Below are 21,099 nucleotides of genomic sequence, written 5' to 3'. Positions count from 1 at the left end.
CCCCTAAGTCCCTCGATGCAGTGAGCCTGTTGCCAGCAGGACTCACTGAAAATAAAAAAACCTAAAAACTTTTTCTAAGCAGCTCTTTAGGAGAGCCACCTAGATTGCACCCTGCTCGGACGGGCACAAAAACCTAACTGAGGCTTGGAGGAGGGTCATAGGGGGGAGGAGCCAGTACACACCATGTGATCCTAAAAGCTTGCTTTTGTGCCCTGTCTCCTGCGGAGCCGCTATTCCCCATGGTCCTGACGGAGTCCCCAGCATCCACTAGGACGTTAGAGAAAGATGGCTCACAACAACAATAACCCGATTTAGTTAACAATAACTATGTACAAGTATTGCAGACAATCCGCACTTGGGATGGGCGCCCAGCATCCACTACGGACTACGAGAAATAGATTTATCGGTAAGTAAAATCTTATTTTCTCCGACGTCCTAGTGGATGCTGGGACTCCGTAAGGACCATGGGGATTATACCAAAGCTCCCAAACGGGCGGGAGAGTGCGGATGACTCTGCAGCACCGAATGAGAGAACTCCAGGTCCTCCTCAGCCAGGGTATCAAATTTGTAGAATTTAGCAAACGTGTTTGCCCCTGACCAAGTAGCTGCTCGGCAAAGTTGTAAAGCCGAGACCCCTCGGGCAGCCGCCCAAGATGAGCCCACTTTCCTTGTGGAATGGGCTTTTACAGATTTTGGCTGTGGCAGGCCTGCCACAGAATGTGCAAGCTGAATTGTACTACAAATCCAACGAGCAATAGTCTGCTTAGAAGCAGGAGCACCCAGCTTGTTGGGTGCATACAGGATAAACAGCGAGTCAGACTTTCTGACTCCAGCCGTCCTGGAAACATATATTTTCAGGGCCCTGACAACGTCAAGTAACTTGGAGTCCTCCAAGTCCCTAGTAGCCGCAGGCACCACAATAGGTTGGTTCATGTGAAAAGCAGAAACCACCTTAGGGAGAAATTGAGGACGAGTCCTCAATTCTGCCCTGTCAGAATGAAAAATTAAGTAAGGGCTTTTATATGATAAAGCCGCCAATTCTGACACACGCCTGGCTGAAGCCAGGGCTAACAGCATCGTCACCTTCCATGTGAGATATTTTAAGTCCACCGTGGTGAGTGGTTCAAACCAATGTGACTTAAGGAACCTCAAAACAACATTGAGATCCCAAGGTGCCACTGGAGGCACAAAAGGAGGTTGTATATGCAGTACCCCTTTTACAAATGTCTGAACTTCAGGTACTGAAGCCAGTTCTTTCTGGAAGAAAATCGACAGGGCCGAAATTTGAACCTTAATGGACCCTAATTTTAGGCCCATAGACAGTCCTGTTTGCAGGAAATGGAGGAAACGACCCAGTTGAAATTCCTCTGTAGGGGCCTTCTTGGCCTCACACCACGCAACATATTTTCGCCAAATGCGGTGATAATGTTTTGCGGTTACATCCTTCCTGGCTTTGACCAGGGTAGGGATGACTTCATCTGGAATGCCTTTTTCCTTCAGGATCCGGCGTTCAACCGCCATGCCGTCAAACGCAGCCGCGGTAAGTCTTGGAACAGACAAGGCCCCTGCTGGAGCAGGTCCTGTCTTAGAGGTAGAGGCCACGGGTCTTCCGTGAGCATCTCTTGAAGTTCCGGGTACCAAGTCCTTCTTGGCCAATCCGGAACCACGAGTATCGTTCTTACTCCTCTCCTTCTTATGATTCTCAGTACTTTTGGTATGAGAGGCAGAGGAGGGAACACATACACTGACTGGTACACCCACGGTGTCACCAGAGCGTCCACCGCTATTGCCTGAGGGTCCCTTGACCTGGCGCAATATCTGTCTAGTTTTTTGTTTAGACGTGACGCCATCATGTCCACCTTTGGTTTTTCCCAACGGTTTACAATCAGGTGGAAGACTTCTGGGTGAAGTCCCCACTCTCCCGGGTGAAGGTCGTGTCTGCTGAGGAAGTCTGCTTCCCAGTTGTCCACTCCCGGAATGAACACCGCTGACAGAGCTATCACATGATTTTCGGCCCAGCGAAGAATCCTTGCAGCTTCTGCCATTGCCCTCCTGCTTCTCGTGCCGCCCTGTCTGTTTACGTGGGCGACTGACGTGATGTTGTCCGATTGGATCAATACCGCCTGACCCTGAAGCAGGGGTTTCGCTTGACTTAGGGCATTGTAAATGGCCCGTAGTTCCAGAATGTTTATATGAAGAGATGTTTCCATGCTTGACCACAAGCCCTGGAAGTTTTTTCCCTGTGTGACTGCTCCCCAGCCTCTCAGGCTTGCATCCGTGGTCACCAGGATCCAATCCTGAATGCCGAATCTGCGGCCCTCTAGAAGATGAGCACTCTGCAACCACCACAGGAGGGACACCCTTGTCTTTGGTGACAGGGTTATCCGCTGCTGCATCTGAAGATGCGAACCGGACCATTTGTCCAGTAGATCCCACTGAAACGTTCTTGCATGGAATCTTCCGAATGGAATTGCTTCGTAAGAAGCCACCATTTTTCCCAGGACCCTCGTGCACTGATGCACTGACACCTGGCCTGGTTTTAGGAGGTTCCTGACTAGCTCGGATAACTCCTTGGCCTTCTCCTCCGGGAGAAAAACCTTCTTCTGGACTGTGTCCAGAATCATTCCTAGGAACAGAAGACGTGTCGTTGGAATCAGCTGCGATTTTGGAATATTTAGGATCCACCCGTGCTGACGTAACACTATCTGAGATAGTGCTACTCCGACTTCTAACTGTTCCCTGGACCTTGCCCTTATCAGGAGATCGTCCAAGTAAGGGATAATTAATACGCCTTTTCTTCGAAGAAGAATCATCATTTCGGCCATTACCTTGGTAAAGACCCGAGGTGCCGTGGACAACCCAAACGGCAGCGTCTGAAACTGATAATGACAGTCTTGTACTACAAACCTGAGATACCCTTGGTGAGAAGGGTAGATTGGGACGTGGAGATAAGCATCTTTGATGTCCAGAGACACCATATAGTCCCCTTCTTCCAGGTTCGCTATCACCGCTCTGAGTGATTCCATCTTGAATTTGAACCTTTTTATGTAAGTGTTCAAGGATTTCAGATTTAAAATTGGTCTCACCGAGCCGTCCGGCTTCGGTACCACAAACAGCGTGGAATAATACCCCTTTCCTTGTTGTAGGAGGGGTACCTTGATTATCACCTGCTGGGAATACAGCTTGTGAATGGCTTCCAGAACTGCCTCCCTGTCGGAGGGAGACTTTGGCAGAGCAGACTTCAGGAACCGGCGAGGGGGAAACGCCTCGAATTCCAGTTTGTACCCCTGCGATACTACCTGTAGAATCCAGGGATCCACTTGCGAGTGAGCCCACTGCGCGTTGAAATTCTTGAGACGGGCCCCCACCAAGTCTGAGTCTGCTTGTAAAGCCCCAGCGTCATGCTGAAGACTTGGCAGAAGCAGGGGAAGGCTTCTGATCCTGGGAAGCGGCTGCATGGTGCAGTCTTTTTCCCCTTCCTCTGCCCCGGGGCAGAAAGGAATGGCCTTTTGCTCGCTTGTATTTATGGGAACGAAAGGACTGAGTTTGAAAAGACGGTGTCTTTTTCTGTTGATGTGAAGTGACCTGGGGTAAGAAGGTGGACTTTCCAGCCGTTGCCACCAGGTCCGAAAGACCAGCCCCAAATAACTCCTCCCCTTTATACGGCAATACTTCCATATGTCGTTTGGAATCCGCATCCCCTGACCACTGACGCGTCCATAACGTTCTTCTGGCAGAGATGGACATAGCACTTACTCTTGATGCCAGGGTGCAAATATCCCTCTGTGCATCACGCATATATAGTAATGCATCCTTCAAATGCTCTATAGTTAACAATATATTGTCCCTATCCAGGGTATCAATATTTTCAGTCAGGGAATCCGACCACGCGACTCCAGCACTGCACATCCAGGCTGAAGCGATTGCTGGTCGCAGTATAACACCAGTATGTGTGTATATACTTTTTAGGATATTTTCCAGCCTTCTATCAGCTGGTTCTTTGAGGGTGGCCGTATCAGGAGACGGTAACGCTACTTGTTTAGATAAACGTGTGAGCGTCTTATCTACCCTAGGGGGTGTTTCCCAACGTGTCCTAACCTCTGATGGGAAAGGATATAGTGCCAATAATTTATTAGAAATTAGCAGTTTTTTGTCGGGAGAAACCCACGCTTTATCACATACCTCATTCAATTCATCTGACTCAGGAAAAACTATTGGTAGTTTTTTCACCCCCCACATAATACCCTTCTTAGTGGTATTTGTAGTGTCAGAAATGTGCAATGCTTCCTTCATTGCCGTGATCATGTAACGTGTGGCCCTACTGGACATTACGTTTGACTCATCACCGTCGACACTAGACTCAGTATCTGTGTCTGGGTCTGTGTCGACCCACTGAGGTAACGGGCGTTTTAGGGCCCCTGACGGTGTCTGAGACGCCTGGACAGGCACTAATTGATTTGCCGGCTGTCTCATGTCGTCAACAGTTTTTTGCAAAGTGTTGACATTATCACTTAATTGTTTGAACACGATCATCCAGTCAGGTGTCGACTCCCTAGGGGGTGACATCACTAACGCAGGCAATTGCTCCGCCTCCACATCATTTTCCTCCTCATACATGTCGACACACACGTACCGACACACAGCACACACACCGGGAATGCTCTGATAGAGGACAGGACCCCACGAGCCCTTTGGAGAGACAGAGGGAGAGTCTGCCAGCACACACCCAGCGCTATATATATATATATATACAGGGATAACCTTATATAAGTGTTATTCCCTTATAGCTGCTGTTTATATTGTCATTTGCTGCCAATAGTGCCCCCCCTTCTCTTTTTTACCCTGATTCTGAAGCAGGACTGCAGGGGAGAGTCAGGGAGCCGTCCTTCCAGCGGAACTGTGAGGGAAAATGGCGCTTGTGTGCTGAGGAGATAGGCTCCGCCCCTTCACGACGTCCTTATCTCCCGCTCTTTTGTGTAAAAATGGCAGGGGTTAAAATACATCCATATAGCCCAGGAGCTATATGTGATGTATTCTTTTGCCACCTAAGGTATTATCATTTATATTGCGTCTCAGGGCGCTCCCCCCCAAGCGCCCTGCACCCTCAGTGACCGGAGTGTGAAGTGTGCTGAGAGCAATGGCGCACAGCTGCGGTGCTGTGCGCTACCTTAGTCTGAAGACAGGATTGTCTTCTGCCGCCGATTTCACCGGACCTCTTCGTCTCTTCTGGCTCTGTAAGGGGGACGGCGGCGCGGCTCCGGTGACCCATCCAGGCTGTACCTGTGATCGTCCCTCTGGAGCTAATGTCCAGTAGCCTAAGAAGCCCAATCCACTCTGCACGCAGGTGAGTTCGCTTCTTCTCCCCTTAGTCCCACGATGCAGTGAGCCTGTTGCCAGCAGGACTCACTGAAAATAAAAAACCTAAATTAAACTTTTATTCTAAGCAGCTCAGGAGAGCCACCTAGCCTGCACCCTTCTCGTTCGGGCACAAAAATCTAACTGAGGCTTGGAGGAGGGTCATAGGGGGAGGAGCCAGTGCACACCACCTGATCCTAAAGCTTTTATTCTTGTGCCCTGTCTCCTGCGGAGCTGCTAATCCCCATGGTCCTTACGGAGGCCCAGCATCCACTAGGACGTCAGAGAAATAATAAGAATTTACTTACCGATAATTCTATTTCTCGTAGTCCGTAGTGGATGCTGGGAACTCCGTAAGGACCATGGGGAATAGCGGCTCCGCAGGAGACTGGGCACAAAAGTAAAGCTTTAGGACTACCTGGTGTGCACTGGCTCCTCCCCCTATGACCCTCCTCCAAGCCTCAGTTAGGATACAGTGCCCGGACGAGCGTACACAATAAGGAAGGATTTATGAATCCCGGGTAAGACTCATACCAGCCACACCAATCACACCGTACAACTTGTGATCTGAACCCAGTTAACAGCATGATAACAGAGGAGCCTCTGGATAGATGGCTCACAACAAGAACCCGATTTAGTTAACAATAACTATGTACAAGTATTGCAGACAATCCGCACTTGGGATGGGCGCCCAGCATCCACTACGGACTACGAGAAATAGAATTATCGGTAAGTAAATTCTTATTTTCTCTGACGTCCTAGTGGATGCTGGGAACTCCGTAAGGACCATGGGGATTATACCAAAGCTCCCAAACGGGCGGGAGAGTGCGGATGACTCTGCAGCACCGAATGAGAGAACTCCAGGTCCTCCTCAGCCAGGGTATCAAATTTGTAGAATTTAGCAAACGTGTTTGCCCCTGACCAAGTAGCTGCTCGGCAAAGTTGTAAAGCCGAGACCCCTCGGGCAGCTGCCCAAGATGAGCCCACCTTCCTTGTGGAATGGGCTTTTACAGATTTTGGCTGTGGCAGGCCTGCCACAGAATGTGCAAGCTGAATTGTATTACAAATCCAACGAGCAATAGTCTGCTTAGAAGCAGGAGCACCCAGCTTGTTGGGTGCATACAGGATAAACAGCGAGTCAGATTTTCTGACTCCAGCCGTCCTAGAAACATATATTTTCAGGGCCCTGACTACGTCCAACAACTTGGAGTCCTCCAAGTCACTAGTAGCCGCAGGTACCACAATAGGTTGGTTCAGATGAAACGCTGAAACCACCTTAGGGAGAAAATGAGGACGAGTCCTCAATTTCGCCCTGTCTGAATGGAAGATCAGATAAGGGCTTTTACAGGATAAAGCCGCCAATTCTGACACGCGCCTGGCCGAGGCCAGGGCCAACAGCATGACCACTTTCCATGCGAGATATTTTAACTCCACAGATTCAAGTGGTTCAAACCAATGTGACTTTAGGAAACCCAAAACTACATTGAGATCCCAAGGTGCCACTGGAGGCACAAAAGGAGGCTGTATATGCAGTACCCCTTTTACAAACGTCTGAACTTCAGGAACTGAAGCTAGTTCTTTCTGGAAGAAAATTGACAGGGCCGAAATTTGAACCTTAATGGACCCCAATTTTAGGCCCATAGACACTCCTGTTTGCAGGAAATGCAGGAATCGACCTAGTTGAAATTCCTCCATCGGGGCCTTACTGGCCTCGCACCACGCAACATATTTTCGCCAAATGCGGTGATAATGCTTTGCGGTTACATCCTTCCTGGCTTTGATCAGGGTAGGGATGACTTCATCCGGAATGCCTTTTTCCTTCAGGATCCGGCGTTCAACCGCCCTGCCGTCAAACGCAGCCGCGGTAAGTCTTGGAATATACAGGGTCCTTGCTGGAGCAGGTCCCTTCTTAGAGGTAGAGGCCACGGGTCCTCCGTGAGCATCTCTTGAAATTCCGGGTACCAAGTCCCTCTTGGCCAATCCGGAGCCACGCTTACTCCCCTCCGTCTTATAATTCTCAGTACTTTTGTATGAGAGGAAGAGGAGGGAACACATACACTGATTGGTACACCCACGGTGTTACCAGAGCGTCCACAGCTATTGCCTGAGGGTCCCTTGACCTGGCGCAATACCTGTCCAATTTTTTGTTTAGGCGGGACGCCATCATGCCCACCTTTGGTTTTTCCCAACGGTTTACAATCATGTGGAAGACTTCTGGGTGAAGTCCCCGCTCTCCCGGGTGGAGGTCGTGCCTGCTGAGGAAGTCTGCTTCCCAGTTGTCCACTCCCGGAATGAACACTGCTGACAATGCTATCACATGATTTTCCGCCCAGCGAAAAATCCTTGCAGCTTCTGCCATTGCCCTCCTGCTTCTTGTGCCGCCCTGTCCGTTTACGTGGGCGACTGCCGTGATGTTGTCCGACTGGATCAGCACCGGCTGACCTTGAAGCAGAGGTCTTCTTGCGTGGAATCTGCCGAATGGAATTGCTTCGTAGGAAGCCACCATTTTTCCCAGGACCCTTGTGCACTGATACTTGGCCTGGTTTTAGGAGGTTTCTGACTAGTTCGGATAACCCCCTGGCTTTCTCCTCCGGGAGAAACACCTTTTTCTGGACTGTGTCCAGGATCATCCCTAGGAATAGAAGACGTGTCGTCGGGATCAGCTGCGATTTTGGAATATTGAGAATCCAACCGTGCTGCCGCAACACTACTTGAGATAGTGCTACCCCGACTACCAACTGTTCCCTGGATCTTGCCCTTATCAGGAGATCGTTCAAGTAAGGGATAACTAAAACTCCCTTCCTTCGAAGGAGTATCATCATTTCGGCCATTACTTTGGTAAAGACCCGGGGTGCCGTGGACAAACCAAACGGCAGCGTCTGAAACTGATAGTGACAGTTCTGTACCACAAACCTGAGGTACCCCTGGTGAGAAGGGTAAATTGGGACATGGAGATAAGCATCCTTGATTTCCAGAGACACCATATAATTCCCTTCTTCCAGGTTCGCAATCACCGCTCTGAGTGACTCCATCTTGAATTTGAACCTTTGTATGTAAGTGTTCAAGGATTTCAAATTTAAAATAGGTCTCACCGAGCCGTCCGGCTTCGGTACCACAAACAGCGTGGAATAATACCCCTTTCCCTGTTGTAGGAGGAGTACCTTGATTATCACCTGCTGGGAATACAGCTTGTGAATGGCTTCCAATACCGCCTCCCTGTCGGAGGGAGACGTCGGTAAAGCAGACTTTAGGAAACGGCGAAGGGGAGACGTCTCGAATTCCAATTTGTACCCCTGAGATACCCCTGAAGGATCCAGGGGTCCACCTGTGAGTGAGCCCACTGCACGCTGAAATTTTTGAGACGGGCCCCCACCGTGCCCGAGTCCGCTTGTAAAGCCCCAGCGTCATGCTGAGGACTTGGCAGAAACGGGAGAGGGCTTCTGTTCCTGGGAACTGGCTGTTTGCTGCAGCCTTTTTCCTCTCCCTCTGCCACGGGGCAGAAATGAGGAGCCTTTTCTTCTTATGTTGAGAGGCTACCTGGGGTAAAAATGTGGATTTCCCAGCCGTTGCCGTGGCCACCAGGTCTGTTAGACCTACCCCAAATAACTCCTCCCTTTTATAAGGCGATACTTCCATATGCCTTTGGAATCAGAATCACCTGACCACTGTCTTGTCCATAACCATCTTCTGGCAGAAATGGACAGCGCACTTACTCTTGATGCCAGTCGGCAAATATCCCTCTGTGCATCACGCATATATAGAAATGCATCTTTTAAATGCTCTATAGTCAGTAATATACTGTCCCTATCTAGGGTATCAATATTGTCAGTCAGGGAATCCGACCAAGCCACCCCAGCACTGCACATCCAGGCTGAGGCGATTGCTGGTCGCAGTATCACACCCGTGTGAGTGTATATACATTTTAGGATATTTTCCTGCTTTCTGTCAGCAGGTTCCTTAAAGGCGGCCGTATCCGGGGACGGTAGTGCCACCTGTGTAGACAAGCGTGTGAGCGCTTTATCCACCCTAGGGGGTGTTTCCCAACGTGCCCTATCCTCTGGCGGGAAGGGGTATGATGCTAATAACTTTTTAGGAATTAACAGTTTTTATCGGGGGAAACCCACGCATCATCACACACTTCATTTAATTCCTCACCCAACATAATACCCTTTTTAGTGGTACTGGTAGTATCAGAAATATGTAAAACATTTTCCATAGCCTCAATCATGTAACGTGTGGCCCTACTGGAAGTCACATTCGTCGACACTGGAGTCAGTATCCGTGTCGGCGTCTGTATCTGCCATCTGAGGTAACGGGCATTTTAGATCCCCTGATGGCTTTTGAGACATCTGGACAGGCACAGGCTGAGTAGCCGGCTGTCTCATGTCATCAATCTTTTGTAAAGAGCTGACACTGTCACGTAATTCCTTCCATAAGCTCAGCCACTCAGGTGTCGACTCCCTAGGGGGTGACATCTCCATTACAGGCAATTGCTCCGCCTCCACACCATTTTCCTCCTCATACATGTCGACACAATCGTACCGACACACAGCACACACACAGGGAATGCTCTGATAGAGGACAGGACCCCACTAGCCCTTTGGGGAGACAGAGGGAGAGTATGCCAGCACACACCAGAGCGCTAGCTATATATATATATATATATATATATATACATATACATATACATATACACACACACACACAGGGATAACCTTATATAAGTGTTTTTCCCCTTATAGCTGCTGTTTTATTAATACTGCGCCTAATTAGTGCCCCCCTCTCTTTTTTAACCCCTTTCTGTAGTGTAGTAACTGCAGGGGAGAGCCAGGGAGCTTCCCTCCAACGGAGCTGTGAGAGAAAATTGCGCCAGTGTGCTGAGGAGATAGGCTCCGCCCCTTTTTCGCGGACTTTTCTCCCGCATTTTTATGGATTCTGGCAGGGGTTAAAATACATCCATATAGCCCTGGGGGTTATATGTGATGTATGTTTGCCAGCCAAGGTGTTTTTATTGCTGCTCAGGGCGCCCCCCCCAGCGCCCTGCACCCTCAGTGACCGCAGTGTGAGGTGTGTGTGAGGAGCAATGGCGCACAGCTGCAGTGCTGTGCGCTACCTTGGTGAAGACTGATGTCTTCTGCCGCCGATTTTCCGGACCTCTTCTTGCTTCTGGCTCTGTAAGGGGGCCGGCGGCGCGGCTCTGGGACCGGACTCCGAGGCTGGGCCTGTATTCGGTCCCTCTGGAGCTAATGGTGTCCAGTAGCCAAGAAGCCCAAGCTGGCTGCAAGCAGGCAGGTTCGCTTCTTCTCCCCTTAGTCCCTCGATGCAGTGAGCCTGTTGCCAGCAGGTCTCACTGAAAATAAAAAACCTAAAACTAAACTTTCACTAAGAAGCTCAGGAGAGCCCCTAGTGTGCACCCTTCTCGGCCGGGCACAAAAATCTAACTGAGGCTTGGAGGAGGGTCATAGGGGGAGAAGCCAGTGCACACCAGGTAGTCCTAAAGCTTTACTTTTGTGCCCAGACTCCTGCGGAGCCGCTATTCCCCATGGTCCTTACGGAGTTCTCAGCATCCACTAGGACGTCAGAGAAAATATTATATATATATATATATATATATATATATATATATATATATATATATATATATATATATATATATATTTATTATATATATATATATATATATATATACACACACAAACAAAAAACCCAGCACTCACCAAAGTAAACTCACTTATCCTCAACAATTCAATAAATAAATGATGGGGGTTTAGTTGGTGGATTGGCCAATGCACGGAAGCCTTAGAATGTCACAAGTGACATTGCTCACATTGCGCATGCAGCACGGCCAACCGCCGACCTCCAATCAATGAGCACGGGTGCGCGCATCGTTAATTTTAGGCCCATACACACTAGATGATGTGAATGATGTGTCGTTCACAATCGTCATTATCGTTCATATCTGCAGCAAATATCTTCTAGTGTGTATGGCCCTTTAAGCTGGTTATCCACTAGACCACAAGTTCTCAAACTCGGTCCTCAGGACCCCACACAGTGCATGTTTTGCAGGTCTCCTCACAAAATCACAAGTGAAATAATTAGCTCCACCTGTGGACCTTTTAAAAAGTGTCAGCGAGTAATTAATACACCTGTGCACCTGCTGGGTTACCTGCAAAACATGCACTGTGTGGGGTCCTGAGGACCGAGTTTGAGAACCCCTGCACTAGACAATGTGTATGCACAGTGACAGTCAGTGACGGGACAGGAATTGGCAAGTGCATACACACTTGCCGGAGTGACAGCGGGGGCCATGCTGCCGCCCTCGCTAGCAAAGTCTTCTGTCAGCCCTGCATATAGGGCCGATGGAGGGGGTCACTGACGATGCGCGGTAGCACCCATCAGCAGCAGCATAGTGGGTACACACCGGATCGGGTGACATATCGTCTGGTAGTGTGTACCCAGCTTTATTTGATAACAATTTCTGCACCTAAGCGATTCATGTAAATTATTTGTAAAAAAAATCCAACGCAAAATAACAAAAAAAAAAAACACAACCACATCTGCAGTTACATTGTTATACTTAATGACAACACATACTGCTTCCTTATAGCTGCACTGTAAATTAGTTCTAGGTAATCTGTGGCTCTCCTGCTGCTGTAGAACTACAAGTTCCAGCATCGAGAGCATGATGAGACTTGTGGCTTCACAAAAGCTTTAATATACAGCATTCTGCAAAACACTGATTTTCTTACACGCTAGTATTATGGTAGCGTCCAGTTTCTCTTCGTGGAGAGGACCTTTCCTGTTATACACCTATACACAATAGTGTCACAGCTATGCACGTTCATTCATGCAATGTGTATATACAAAGAGTAGCGTTTCCCTTTATCTCCTCCTACCCCAGCCTGCCCCTTCTTGTGCAGTCTCTCACCCAGACATCTTCCGGTGGTCACCGAGCATCTCCTGCCGAGGAGCATGCAGCGAGCATGGCGCCACATCCAGCTACAGCGGGGCGTCATTCTAAGTGACAGCAGGCCGAGCCTGAACCGGGGGCTGGAGTGATGAGACTAGAGCTCCACCTCGCTCAGACTCCTCCCGGCCATCGAGACTGAACTTTGAGTAGATAGCTACATTGATTCCATAGCAACCGCTGCACCGCCATGGCGCATATATCCGGCACAGCGGCCTTGCTTGTACACCGTAGCATGTTACGTTTATCGCTGACTATTTGCCCTGTACAGCTGCGTCACTGCACGGATAGGCGGGCCCAGCTGCGGTGCCTAGGCTGTATGCAAAGCTCTTTTATAAGGACTCACGTGGTGGAAGGCTAGTCTTCCATCACAACAGCTGGATGTTTTACGTGGTATTCATGTAACCAGCAGTCAGCATACCCTCCAACTGTACCTTTTTAATAGGTACAGTACCTTTTCTCTGACGTCCTAGTGGATGCTGGGAACTCCGTAAGGACCATGGGGAATAGTGGCTCCGCAGGAGACTGGGCACAACTAAAGAAAGCTTTAGGTCACCTGGTGTGCACTGGCTCCTCCCACTATGACCCTCCTCCAAGCCTCAGTTAGATTTTGTGCCCGGCCGAGGTTGGATGCACACTAGGGGCTCTCCTGAGCTTCTAGAAAGAAAGTATAGAATTAGGTTTTTTATTTTCAGTGAGACCTGCTGGCAACAGGCTCACTGCAGCGAGGGACTAAGGGGAGAAGAAGCGAACCTGCCTGCTTGCAGCCAGCTTGGGCTTCTTAGGCTACTGGACACCATTAGCTCCAGAGGGATCGACCGCAGGCCCAGCCTTGGTGTTCGGTCCCGGAGCCGCGCCGCCGTCCCCCTTACAGAGCCAGAAGCAAGAAGAGGTCCGGAAAATCGGCGGCAGAAGACATCAGTCTTCACCAAGGTAGCGCACAGCACTCCAGCTGTGCGCCATTGCTCCTCATACACACTTCATACTCCGGTCACTGAGGGTGCAGGGCGCTTGTGGGGGGCGCCCTGTGCAGCAATAAAAACACCTTGGCTGGCAAAAATACCACAATATATAGCCCCAGAGGCTATATATGTGGTAAATACCCCTGCCAGAATCCAGAAAAAAGCGGGAGAAAAGTCAGCGAAAAAGGGGCGGAGCTATCTCCCTCAGACACACTGGCGCCATTTTCTCTTCACAGTGCAGCTGGAAGAAAGCTCCCCAGGCTCTCCCCTGTAGTTTTCAGGCTCAAAGGGTTAAAAAGAGAGGGGGGGCACTAAATTTAGGCGCAATATTATATATACAAGCAGCTATTGGGGAAATTTCACTCAGTTATAGTGTTAATCCCCACATTATATAGCGCTCTGGTGTGTGCTGGCATACTCTCTCTCTGTCTCCCCAAAGGGCTTTGTGGGGTCCTGTCCTCAGTCAGAGCATTCCCTGTGTGTGTGCGGTGTGTCGGTACGGCTGTGTCGACATGTTTAATGAGGAGGCTTATATGGTGACGGAGCAGATGCCGATAAATGTGATGTCGCCCCCTGTGGGGCCGACACCAGAGTGGATGGTTAGGTGAAAGGTATTAACCGACAGTGTCAACTCCTTACATAAAAGGGTGGATGACGTAACAGCTGTGGGACAGCCGGCTTCTCAGTCCGCGCCTGCCCAGGCGTCTCAAAGGCCATCAGGGGCTCAAAAACGCCCGCTCACTCAGATGGCAGACACAGATGTCGACACGGAGTCTGACTCCAGTGTCGACAAGGTTGAGACATATACACAATCCACTAGGAACATCCGTGACTTGATCCCGGCAATAAAAAAAAAGTGTTACACATTTCTGACATTAACCCTCTAAAAATGGGTTTTTATGTTGGGGAGAAAAAGCAGGCAGTGTTTTGTTCCCCCATCAGATAAATGAATGAAGTGTGTGAAAAGCGTGGGTTCCCCCCGATAAGAAACTGGTAATTTCTAAAAAGTTACTGATGGCGTACCCTTTCCCGCCAGAGGATAAGTTACGCTGGGAGATATCCCCTAGGGTGGATAAGGTGCTCACACGGTTGTCAAAAAAGGTGGCACTGCCGTTTTAGGAACGGCCACTTTGAAGGTACCTGTTGATAAAAAGCAGGAGGCGATCCTGAAGTCTGTATTTACACACTCAGGTACTAGACTGATACCTGCAGATCGTGCTGCTGCAGCGTGGTCGGTGACCCTGTCAAACATGAGAACATATTAAAGACGTCGTCTTATATATGAGGGATGCACAGAGGGATATTTTGCCGGCTGGCATCCAAAATTAATGTAATGTCCATTCTGTCAGGAGGGTATTAGAGACCTGTCACTGGACAGGTGATGCTGACTTTAAAAGGCGCATAGAGATTCTGCCTTATAAGGGTGAGGAATTATTTGGGGATGGTCTCTGGGACCTCGTATCCACAGCAACAGCTGGGAAGAAATATTTTTACCTCAGGTTTCCTCACAGACTAAGAAAGCACTGTATTATCAGGTACAGTCCTTTCGGCTTCAGAAAAGCAAGCGGGTCAAAGGCGCTTCCTTTCTGTACAGAGACATGGGAAGAGGGAAAAAGCTGCACCAGTCAGCCTGTTCCCAGAATCAAAATTCTTCTCTCGCTTCCTCTGAGTCCACAGCATGACGCGGGGGCTCCACAGGTGTAGCCAGGTACGGTGGGGGGCCGTCTCAAAAAATTTCAGCGATCAGTGGGCTCGCTCACAGGTGGATCCCTGTTTCATTCAAGTAGTATTTCAGGGGTACAAGCTGGAATTCGAGATGTCTCCCCCCCGCCGTTTCCTCAAATATGCCTTGCCGACAACTCCCTCAGGCAGGGAGGCTGCGCTAGAGGCAATTAATAAGCTGTATTCCCAGCAGGTAATACTCAAGGTGCCCCTACTTCAACAAGGACGGGGTTACTATTCCACACGGTTTGGGGTACCGAAACCGCATGGTTCGGTGTGACCCATTTTATATTTAAAATCCTTGAACACATACATAAAAAAATTCAAGTTCAAGATGGAATCGCTCAGGGCGGTTATTGCAAGCCTGGACGAGGGGGATTACATGGGATCCCGGGACATCAAGGATGCTTACCTGCATGTCCCCATTTACCATCCTTGCCAGGAGTACCTCAGATTTGTGGTACAGGATTACCATTACCAAGTCCAGACACTGCCGTTTGGACTGTACATGGCACCGAGGGTGTTTACCAAGGTAATGGCCGAAATGATGATACTCCTTCGAAAAAAGGGAGTTTTAATTATCCCGTACTTGGACAATCTCCTTATAAGGGCAAGGTCCAAGGAGCAGTTGCTAGTCGGGGTAGCACTATTTTGGAAAGTGCTACAACAGCACGGTTGGATTCTAAACAGTCCAAAGTCACAGCTGGTTCCTACGACACGTCTACTGTTCCTGGGGATGGTTCTGGACACATAACAGAAATAAGTGTTTCTCCCGGAGGAGAAAGCCAAGGAGCTGTCATCTCTAGTCAGAGACCTCCTGAAGCCAAAACAGGTATCGGTGCATCATTGCACGCGAGTCCTGGGAAAAATGGTAGCTTCCTACGAAGCAATCCCATTCGGCAGGTTCCATGCAAGAACTTTTCAGTGGGACCTGTTGGACAAGTGGTCCGGATCACAGCTTCAGATGCATCGGCTGATAACCCTGTCTTCAAGGACCAGGGTATCTCTACTGTGGTGGCTGCAGAGTGCCCATCTTCAAGAGGGCCGCAGGTTCGGCATACAGGACTAGATCCTAGTGACCATGGATGCCAGCCTTTGAGGCTGGGGGGCAGTCACACAGGGAAGAAACTTCCAGGGACTTTGGTCAAGTCAGGTGACTTCCCTACACATAAATATTCTGGAACTGAGGGCCATTTACAATGCCCTGAGTCAGGCAAGGCCTCTGCTTCAAAACCAGCCGGTACTGATCCAATCAGACAACATCACGGCAGTCGCCCATGTAAACCAACGGGGCGGCACAAGAAGCAGGATGGCGATGGCAGAAGCCACAAGGATTCTCCGATGGGCGGAAAATCATGTGTTAACACTGTCAGCAGTGTTCATTCCCGGAGTGGACGACTGGGAAGCAGATCTTCTCAGCAGACACGACCTCCACCCGGGAGAGTGGGGATTTCATCCAGAAGTCTTCCAAAGGATTGTACACCATTGGGAAAGGCCACAGGTGGACATGATGGCGTCCCGCCTCAACAAAAAGCTATAAAAGATATTGCACCAGGTCAAGGGACCCTCAGGCGATAGCTGTGGACGCTCTGGTAACGCCGTGGGTGTACCAGTCGGTTTAGGTGTTCCCCCCTCTGCCTCTCATACAAAAGGTACTGAGAATAATAGGAAGGCGAGGAGTAAGAACGATACTCGTGGTTCCGGATTGGCCAAGAAGAGCTTGGTACCCAGAACTTCAAGAAATTATATCAGAGGACCCATGGCCTCTGCCGCTCAGACAGGACCTGCGGCAGCAGGGGCCCTGTCTGTTCCAAGACTTACCGCGGCTACGTTTTGACGGCATGGCGGTTGAACGCCGGATCCTAAAGGAAAAGGGCATTCCGGAGGAAGTCATTCCTACGCTGATTCAAGCCAGGAAAGATGTAACTGCAAAACATTATCACCGCATATGGCGAAAATATGTTGCTTGGTGTGAGGCCAAAAAAGGCCCCAACAGAGGAATTTCAACTAGGTCGATTTCTGCATTTCCTACAAGCAGGAGTGTCTATGGGCCTAAAATTAGGCTCCATTAAGGTACAGATCTCGGCTCTGTCGATTTTCTTCCAGAAAGAACTAGCTTCAGTACCTGAAGTTCAGACATTGTAAAAGGAGTGCTGCATATTCAGCCCCCGGTTGTGCCTCCAGTGGCACCTTGGGTTCTCAACGTGGTGTTGAGTTTCTTAAAATCACATTGGTGTGAGCCACTAAAAACCGTGGATCTAAAATATCTCACGCGGAAAGTGGTCATGTTATTGGCCTTGGCTTCGGCCAGGCGTGTCTCAGAATTGGCGGCTTTGTCATATAAAAGTCCTTATCTGATTTTCCATATGGATAGGGCAGAATTGAGGACTCGTCCCCAGTTTCTCCCTAAGGTGGTATCAGCTTTTCACTTGAACCAACCTATTGTAGTGCCTGCGGCTACTAGGGACTTGGAGGATTCCAAGTTACTGGACGTAGTCAGGGCCTTAAAAAATTATGTTTCCAGGACGGCTAGAGTCAGGAGAACTGACTCGCTGTTTATCCTGTATGCACCCAGCAAACTGGGTGCTCCTGCTTCTAAGCAGACTATTGCTCGCTGGATTTGTAGCACAATTCAGCTGGCGCATTCTGCGGCTGGACTACCGCAGCCAAAATCTGTAAAAGCCCATTCCACAAGGAAGGTGGGCTCATCTTGGGCAGCTGCCCGAGGGGTCTCGGCTTTCCAACTTTGCCGAGCTGCAACTTGGTCAGGGGCAAACACGTTTGCTAAATTCTACAAAATTGATACCCTGGCTGAGGAGGACCTGGAGTTCTCTCATTCGGTGCTGCAGAGTCATCCGCACTCTCCCGCCCGTTTGGGAGCTTTGGTATAATCCCCATGGTCCTTACGGAGTTCCCAGCATCCACTAGGACGTCAGAGAAAATAAGATTTTACTCACCGGTAAATCTATTTCTCGTAGTCCGTAGTGGATGCTGGGCGCCCATCCCAAGTGCGGATTGTCTGCAATACTTGTATATAGTTATTGCCTAACTAAAGGGTTATTGTTGAGCCATCTGTTGAGAGGCTCAGTTATATTCATACTGTTAACTGGGTATAGTATCACGAGTTATACGGTGTGATTGGTGTGGCTGGTATGAGTCTTACCCGGGATTCAAAATCCTTCCTTATTATGTCAGCTCGTCCGGGCACAGTGTCCTAACTGAGGCTTGGAGGAGGGTCATAGTGGGAGGAGCCAGTGCACACCAGGTGACCTAAAGCTTTCTTTAGTTGTGCCCAGTCTCCTGCGGAGCCGCTAATCCCCATGGTCCTTACGGAGTTCCCAGCATCCACTACGGACTACGAGAAATAGATTTACCGGTGAGTAAAATCTTATTTTTTTTATGGTCTGTACCTATTTTTGGCTCTCCAAACTTCCATTAAAAGTATAGGAAAAGGGGCGTGGCAACGCCCCCCTTACCCGTGGCCACGCCCCTTATTCTAATTTGTACCGCTTTTTGTGTGTAAAATGTTGGATGGTATGAGTCAGCAGACCGATGGTCACATGACCTCCCCCAAAATCCCACCCTCTTACTATCACGACGGTCGGCATGCTGACCAACAGGGACTATTTTCACTCCTGGGTGTCCACGACACCCATAGAGTGGGAATAGAAACCCGTTGGTCGCCACCGAGCCCGCAGCGCGGTGAGCGCAGCGAGCCCACAAGGTGCTTGCTGCACTCGCCCCTCCCCGCCGGGATTCCGGCTGCGGTATGCTGCCAGGATCGCGGCGTCGGTATGCTGACCGGCGGTCTGGAGACCATCGGTCAGCCATACCACACCCATGTTTTACCTCATCGTTCAATATTCTGGGGTAGATGTATCAAGCAGTGAAAAGAGTAGCAAGGTGGGCCAGTGGAGAAGTTGCCCATAGCAACCATTCAGCTGCAAAGTAGCATTTATCAAGTACATTCAACAAAATGATAGGTCGAAGCTGGCTTCTATGGGCAACTCTCCACCAACCCACTTCTTCACTCTTTTCACTGCCTGGGGGTGTATTCAATACCTGTCGGATCCTTTCCAACGGAAAGGATCTGATAGGTCAGTCTTCAAAGAGCGGGCAAATCCGACTGTCGGATTTGGCCGCACCCGACAGCCGCTCGTCACCCGTCCATGCTCCGTCCCGACAGCCGCTCGTCACTCGTCCATGCTCCGTCCCCGACAGCCGCTCCTCACCCGTCCACGCTCCGTCCCAACAGCCGCTCCTCACGCATCTAGGCTCCTTCCCGACAGCCGCTCCTCACCCGTCCACGCTCTGTCCCCGCTCCTCCCCTCACATTGTCCCGTCCCCTTCTACCTGTCCCCGCTAACCTGTCACCGCTCCCCCGTCTCATCACCCCAGTTCTGACAATGTCAATCCAACTTTAAAAAAAGTTGGATTGACATTGTCGGAACTGGTACCAAAACCTGTAGGTTTGGCTGCGTTCCCGACAGTACACACGTGGATTCCGACAATCCAGGTGATTTCCGACAAGTCGTGAATTCCCGACTTGTCGGGAAAAATGGCCCGGCATTTAATAGGTTGGAACCCCTTCTGACCTAAACCTGTCGGAAACTGCTGTCTTTCCGACAAGACTGCAGTTTCCGACGTATTGAATACACCCCTTAATACCTCAACCCTCCTGTTCTAGCCAGAACACAAATGCACATAGTGAAATAATACAGTATATGCAATCCATTGCGGGGCTTGGATGCGATGGGCAACATCTTCTAGAAGCTTATGTACTGCTTTCAATGATTCCCCCTGAGAGGTATCCAATCAGGTCCCTCCTGGCACCCGCCGCGGTGCATGTCACGACGCATACCTAGAAGGACACCCAAATACTACTCCCAAAAGTCCTGTCGCAAAGGACAGCTCTTACTGGGAGAGCTTTTTTCAAGCAAACGGCATTATGCCTGTGAAGAAGTGACAGGATAAATCACATTCAAAATGTAATGCGTCATACATTCCGCCCCAGGGTGGTCATTCCGAGTTGTTCGCTCTGTAATTTTCTTCGCATCGCATCGATTTTCCGCTTAATGCGCATGATCAATGTTCGCACTGCGACTGCGCCAAGTAAATTTGCTATGCAGTTAGGAATATTACTCACGGTTTTTTCATCGTTCTGTTGATCGTAATGTGATTGACTGGAAGTGGGTGTTTCTGTGCGGAAACAGGCCGTTTTAGGGGCGTGTGGAAAAAACGCTACCGTTTCTGGGAAAAACGCGGGAGTGGCTGGAGAAACGGAGGAGTGTCTGGGCGAACGCTGGGTGTGTTTGTGACGTCAAACCAGGAACGACAAGCACTGAACTGATCGCACTGGCAGAGTAAGTCTCGAGCTACTCAGAAACTGCACAGAGATGTCTTATCGCAATATTGCGAATCTTTCGTTCGCAATTTTAAGATGCTAAGATTCACTCCCAGTAGGCGGCGGCTTAGCGTGTAAATCTGCTAAAAACAGCTTGCGAGCGAACAACTTGGAATGAGGGCCCATGTCTGCTCTGCTGCGTGCCAAATTATAAAGAAATAAAAATAATTAGCAAGCTGGACAATGAGAATAAATGCAATTACTCTGCACATTGCATTAACTAATATGAGGCACCACTGCTACTGTTTCACTTGTTGTGAAATGTATAATGCAATATCCATAACCATGTAAAAATATAAAATGAAATTAATTGTAATGAAAAACAGGGAGTAAAGGAGGGAAACAATTTTTTGAGCTCAGTTCTCTAGCAACATAGCCCGCAGCGATAAGCACATTGTCAGATAACACTTAACTGAAAGAACAATTCTGGGTTTCCAGAAGCGGATTCAATGGAAAGAACAATAGAAATGAATAAATAAATGGGTAAAAAACTAAAAATATACTATACAGGGCTGGCTGACACGTTTTACCATAGGGGCATGCCCAGGGGTGGTCTTCAGTTTGCCGGCTGTTGGGATCCCGGCGCACAGTATACCGGTGCCGGAATCCCGACACCCGGCATACCGCCACCTTTTCTCCCTCTTGTGGGTCCACGACCCCCCTGGAGGGAGAATAGATAGCGTAACGCG

At 49.4% G+C, this 21,099-nt stretch overlaps 1 protein-coding gene across 2 annotated transcripts in view; it reads right to left on the bottom strand.

Moving 5' to 3' along the window:
- FDXR (ferredoxin reductase) overlaps positions 1-12,604 on the bottom strand; it is a 129,160-nt gene extending 116,556 nt beyond the window's left edge. For both annotated transcript variants that reach the window (XM_063960674.1, XM_063960675.1), the window contains exon 1: positions 12,284-12,604. In XM_063960674.1, the coding sequence (XP_063816744.1) occupies positions 12,284-12,371 (88 nt within the window). In that variant the 5' untranslated portion in view covers positions 12,372-12,604. The remainder of the gene's footprint in view (positions 1-12,283) is intronic.
- Positions 12,605-21,099: the final 8,495 nt, after the last annotated feature.

This window comes from Pseudophryne corroboree, chromosome 3 (genome assembly GCF_028390025.1).
Source record: "Pseudophryne corroboree isolate aPseCor3 chromosome 3, aPseCor3.hap2, whole genome shotgun sequence".
NCBI classification, from domain to species: domain Eukaryota; kingdom Metazoa; phylum Chordata; class Amphibia; order Anura; family Myobatrachidae; genus Pseudophryne; species Pseudophryne corroboree.
Note: the sequence above shows the minus strand (reverse complement) of the source record. Positions and strands in the feature narration are given on the sequence as shown.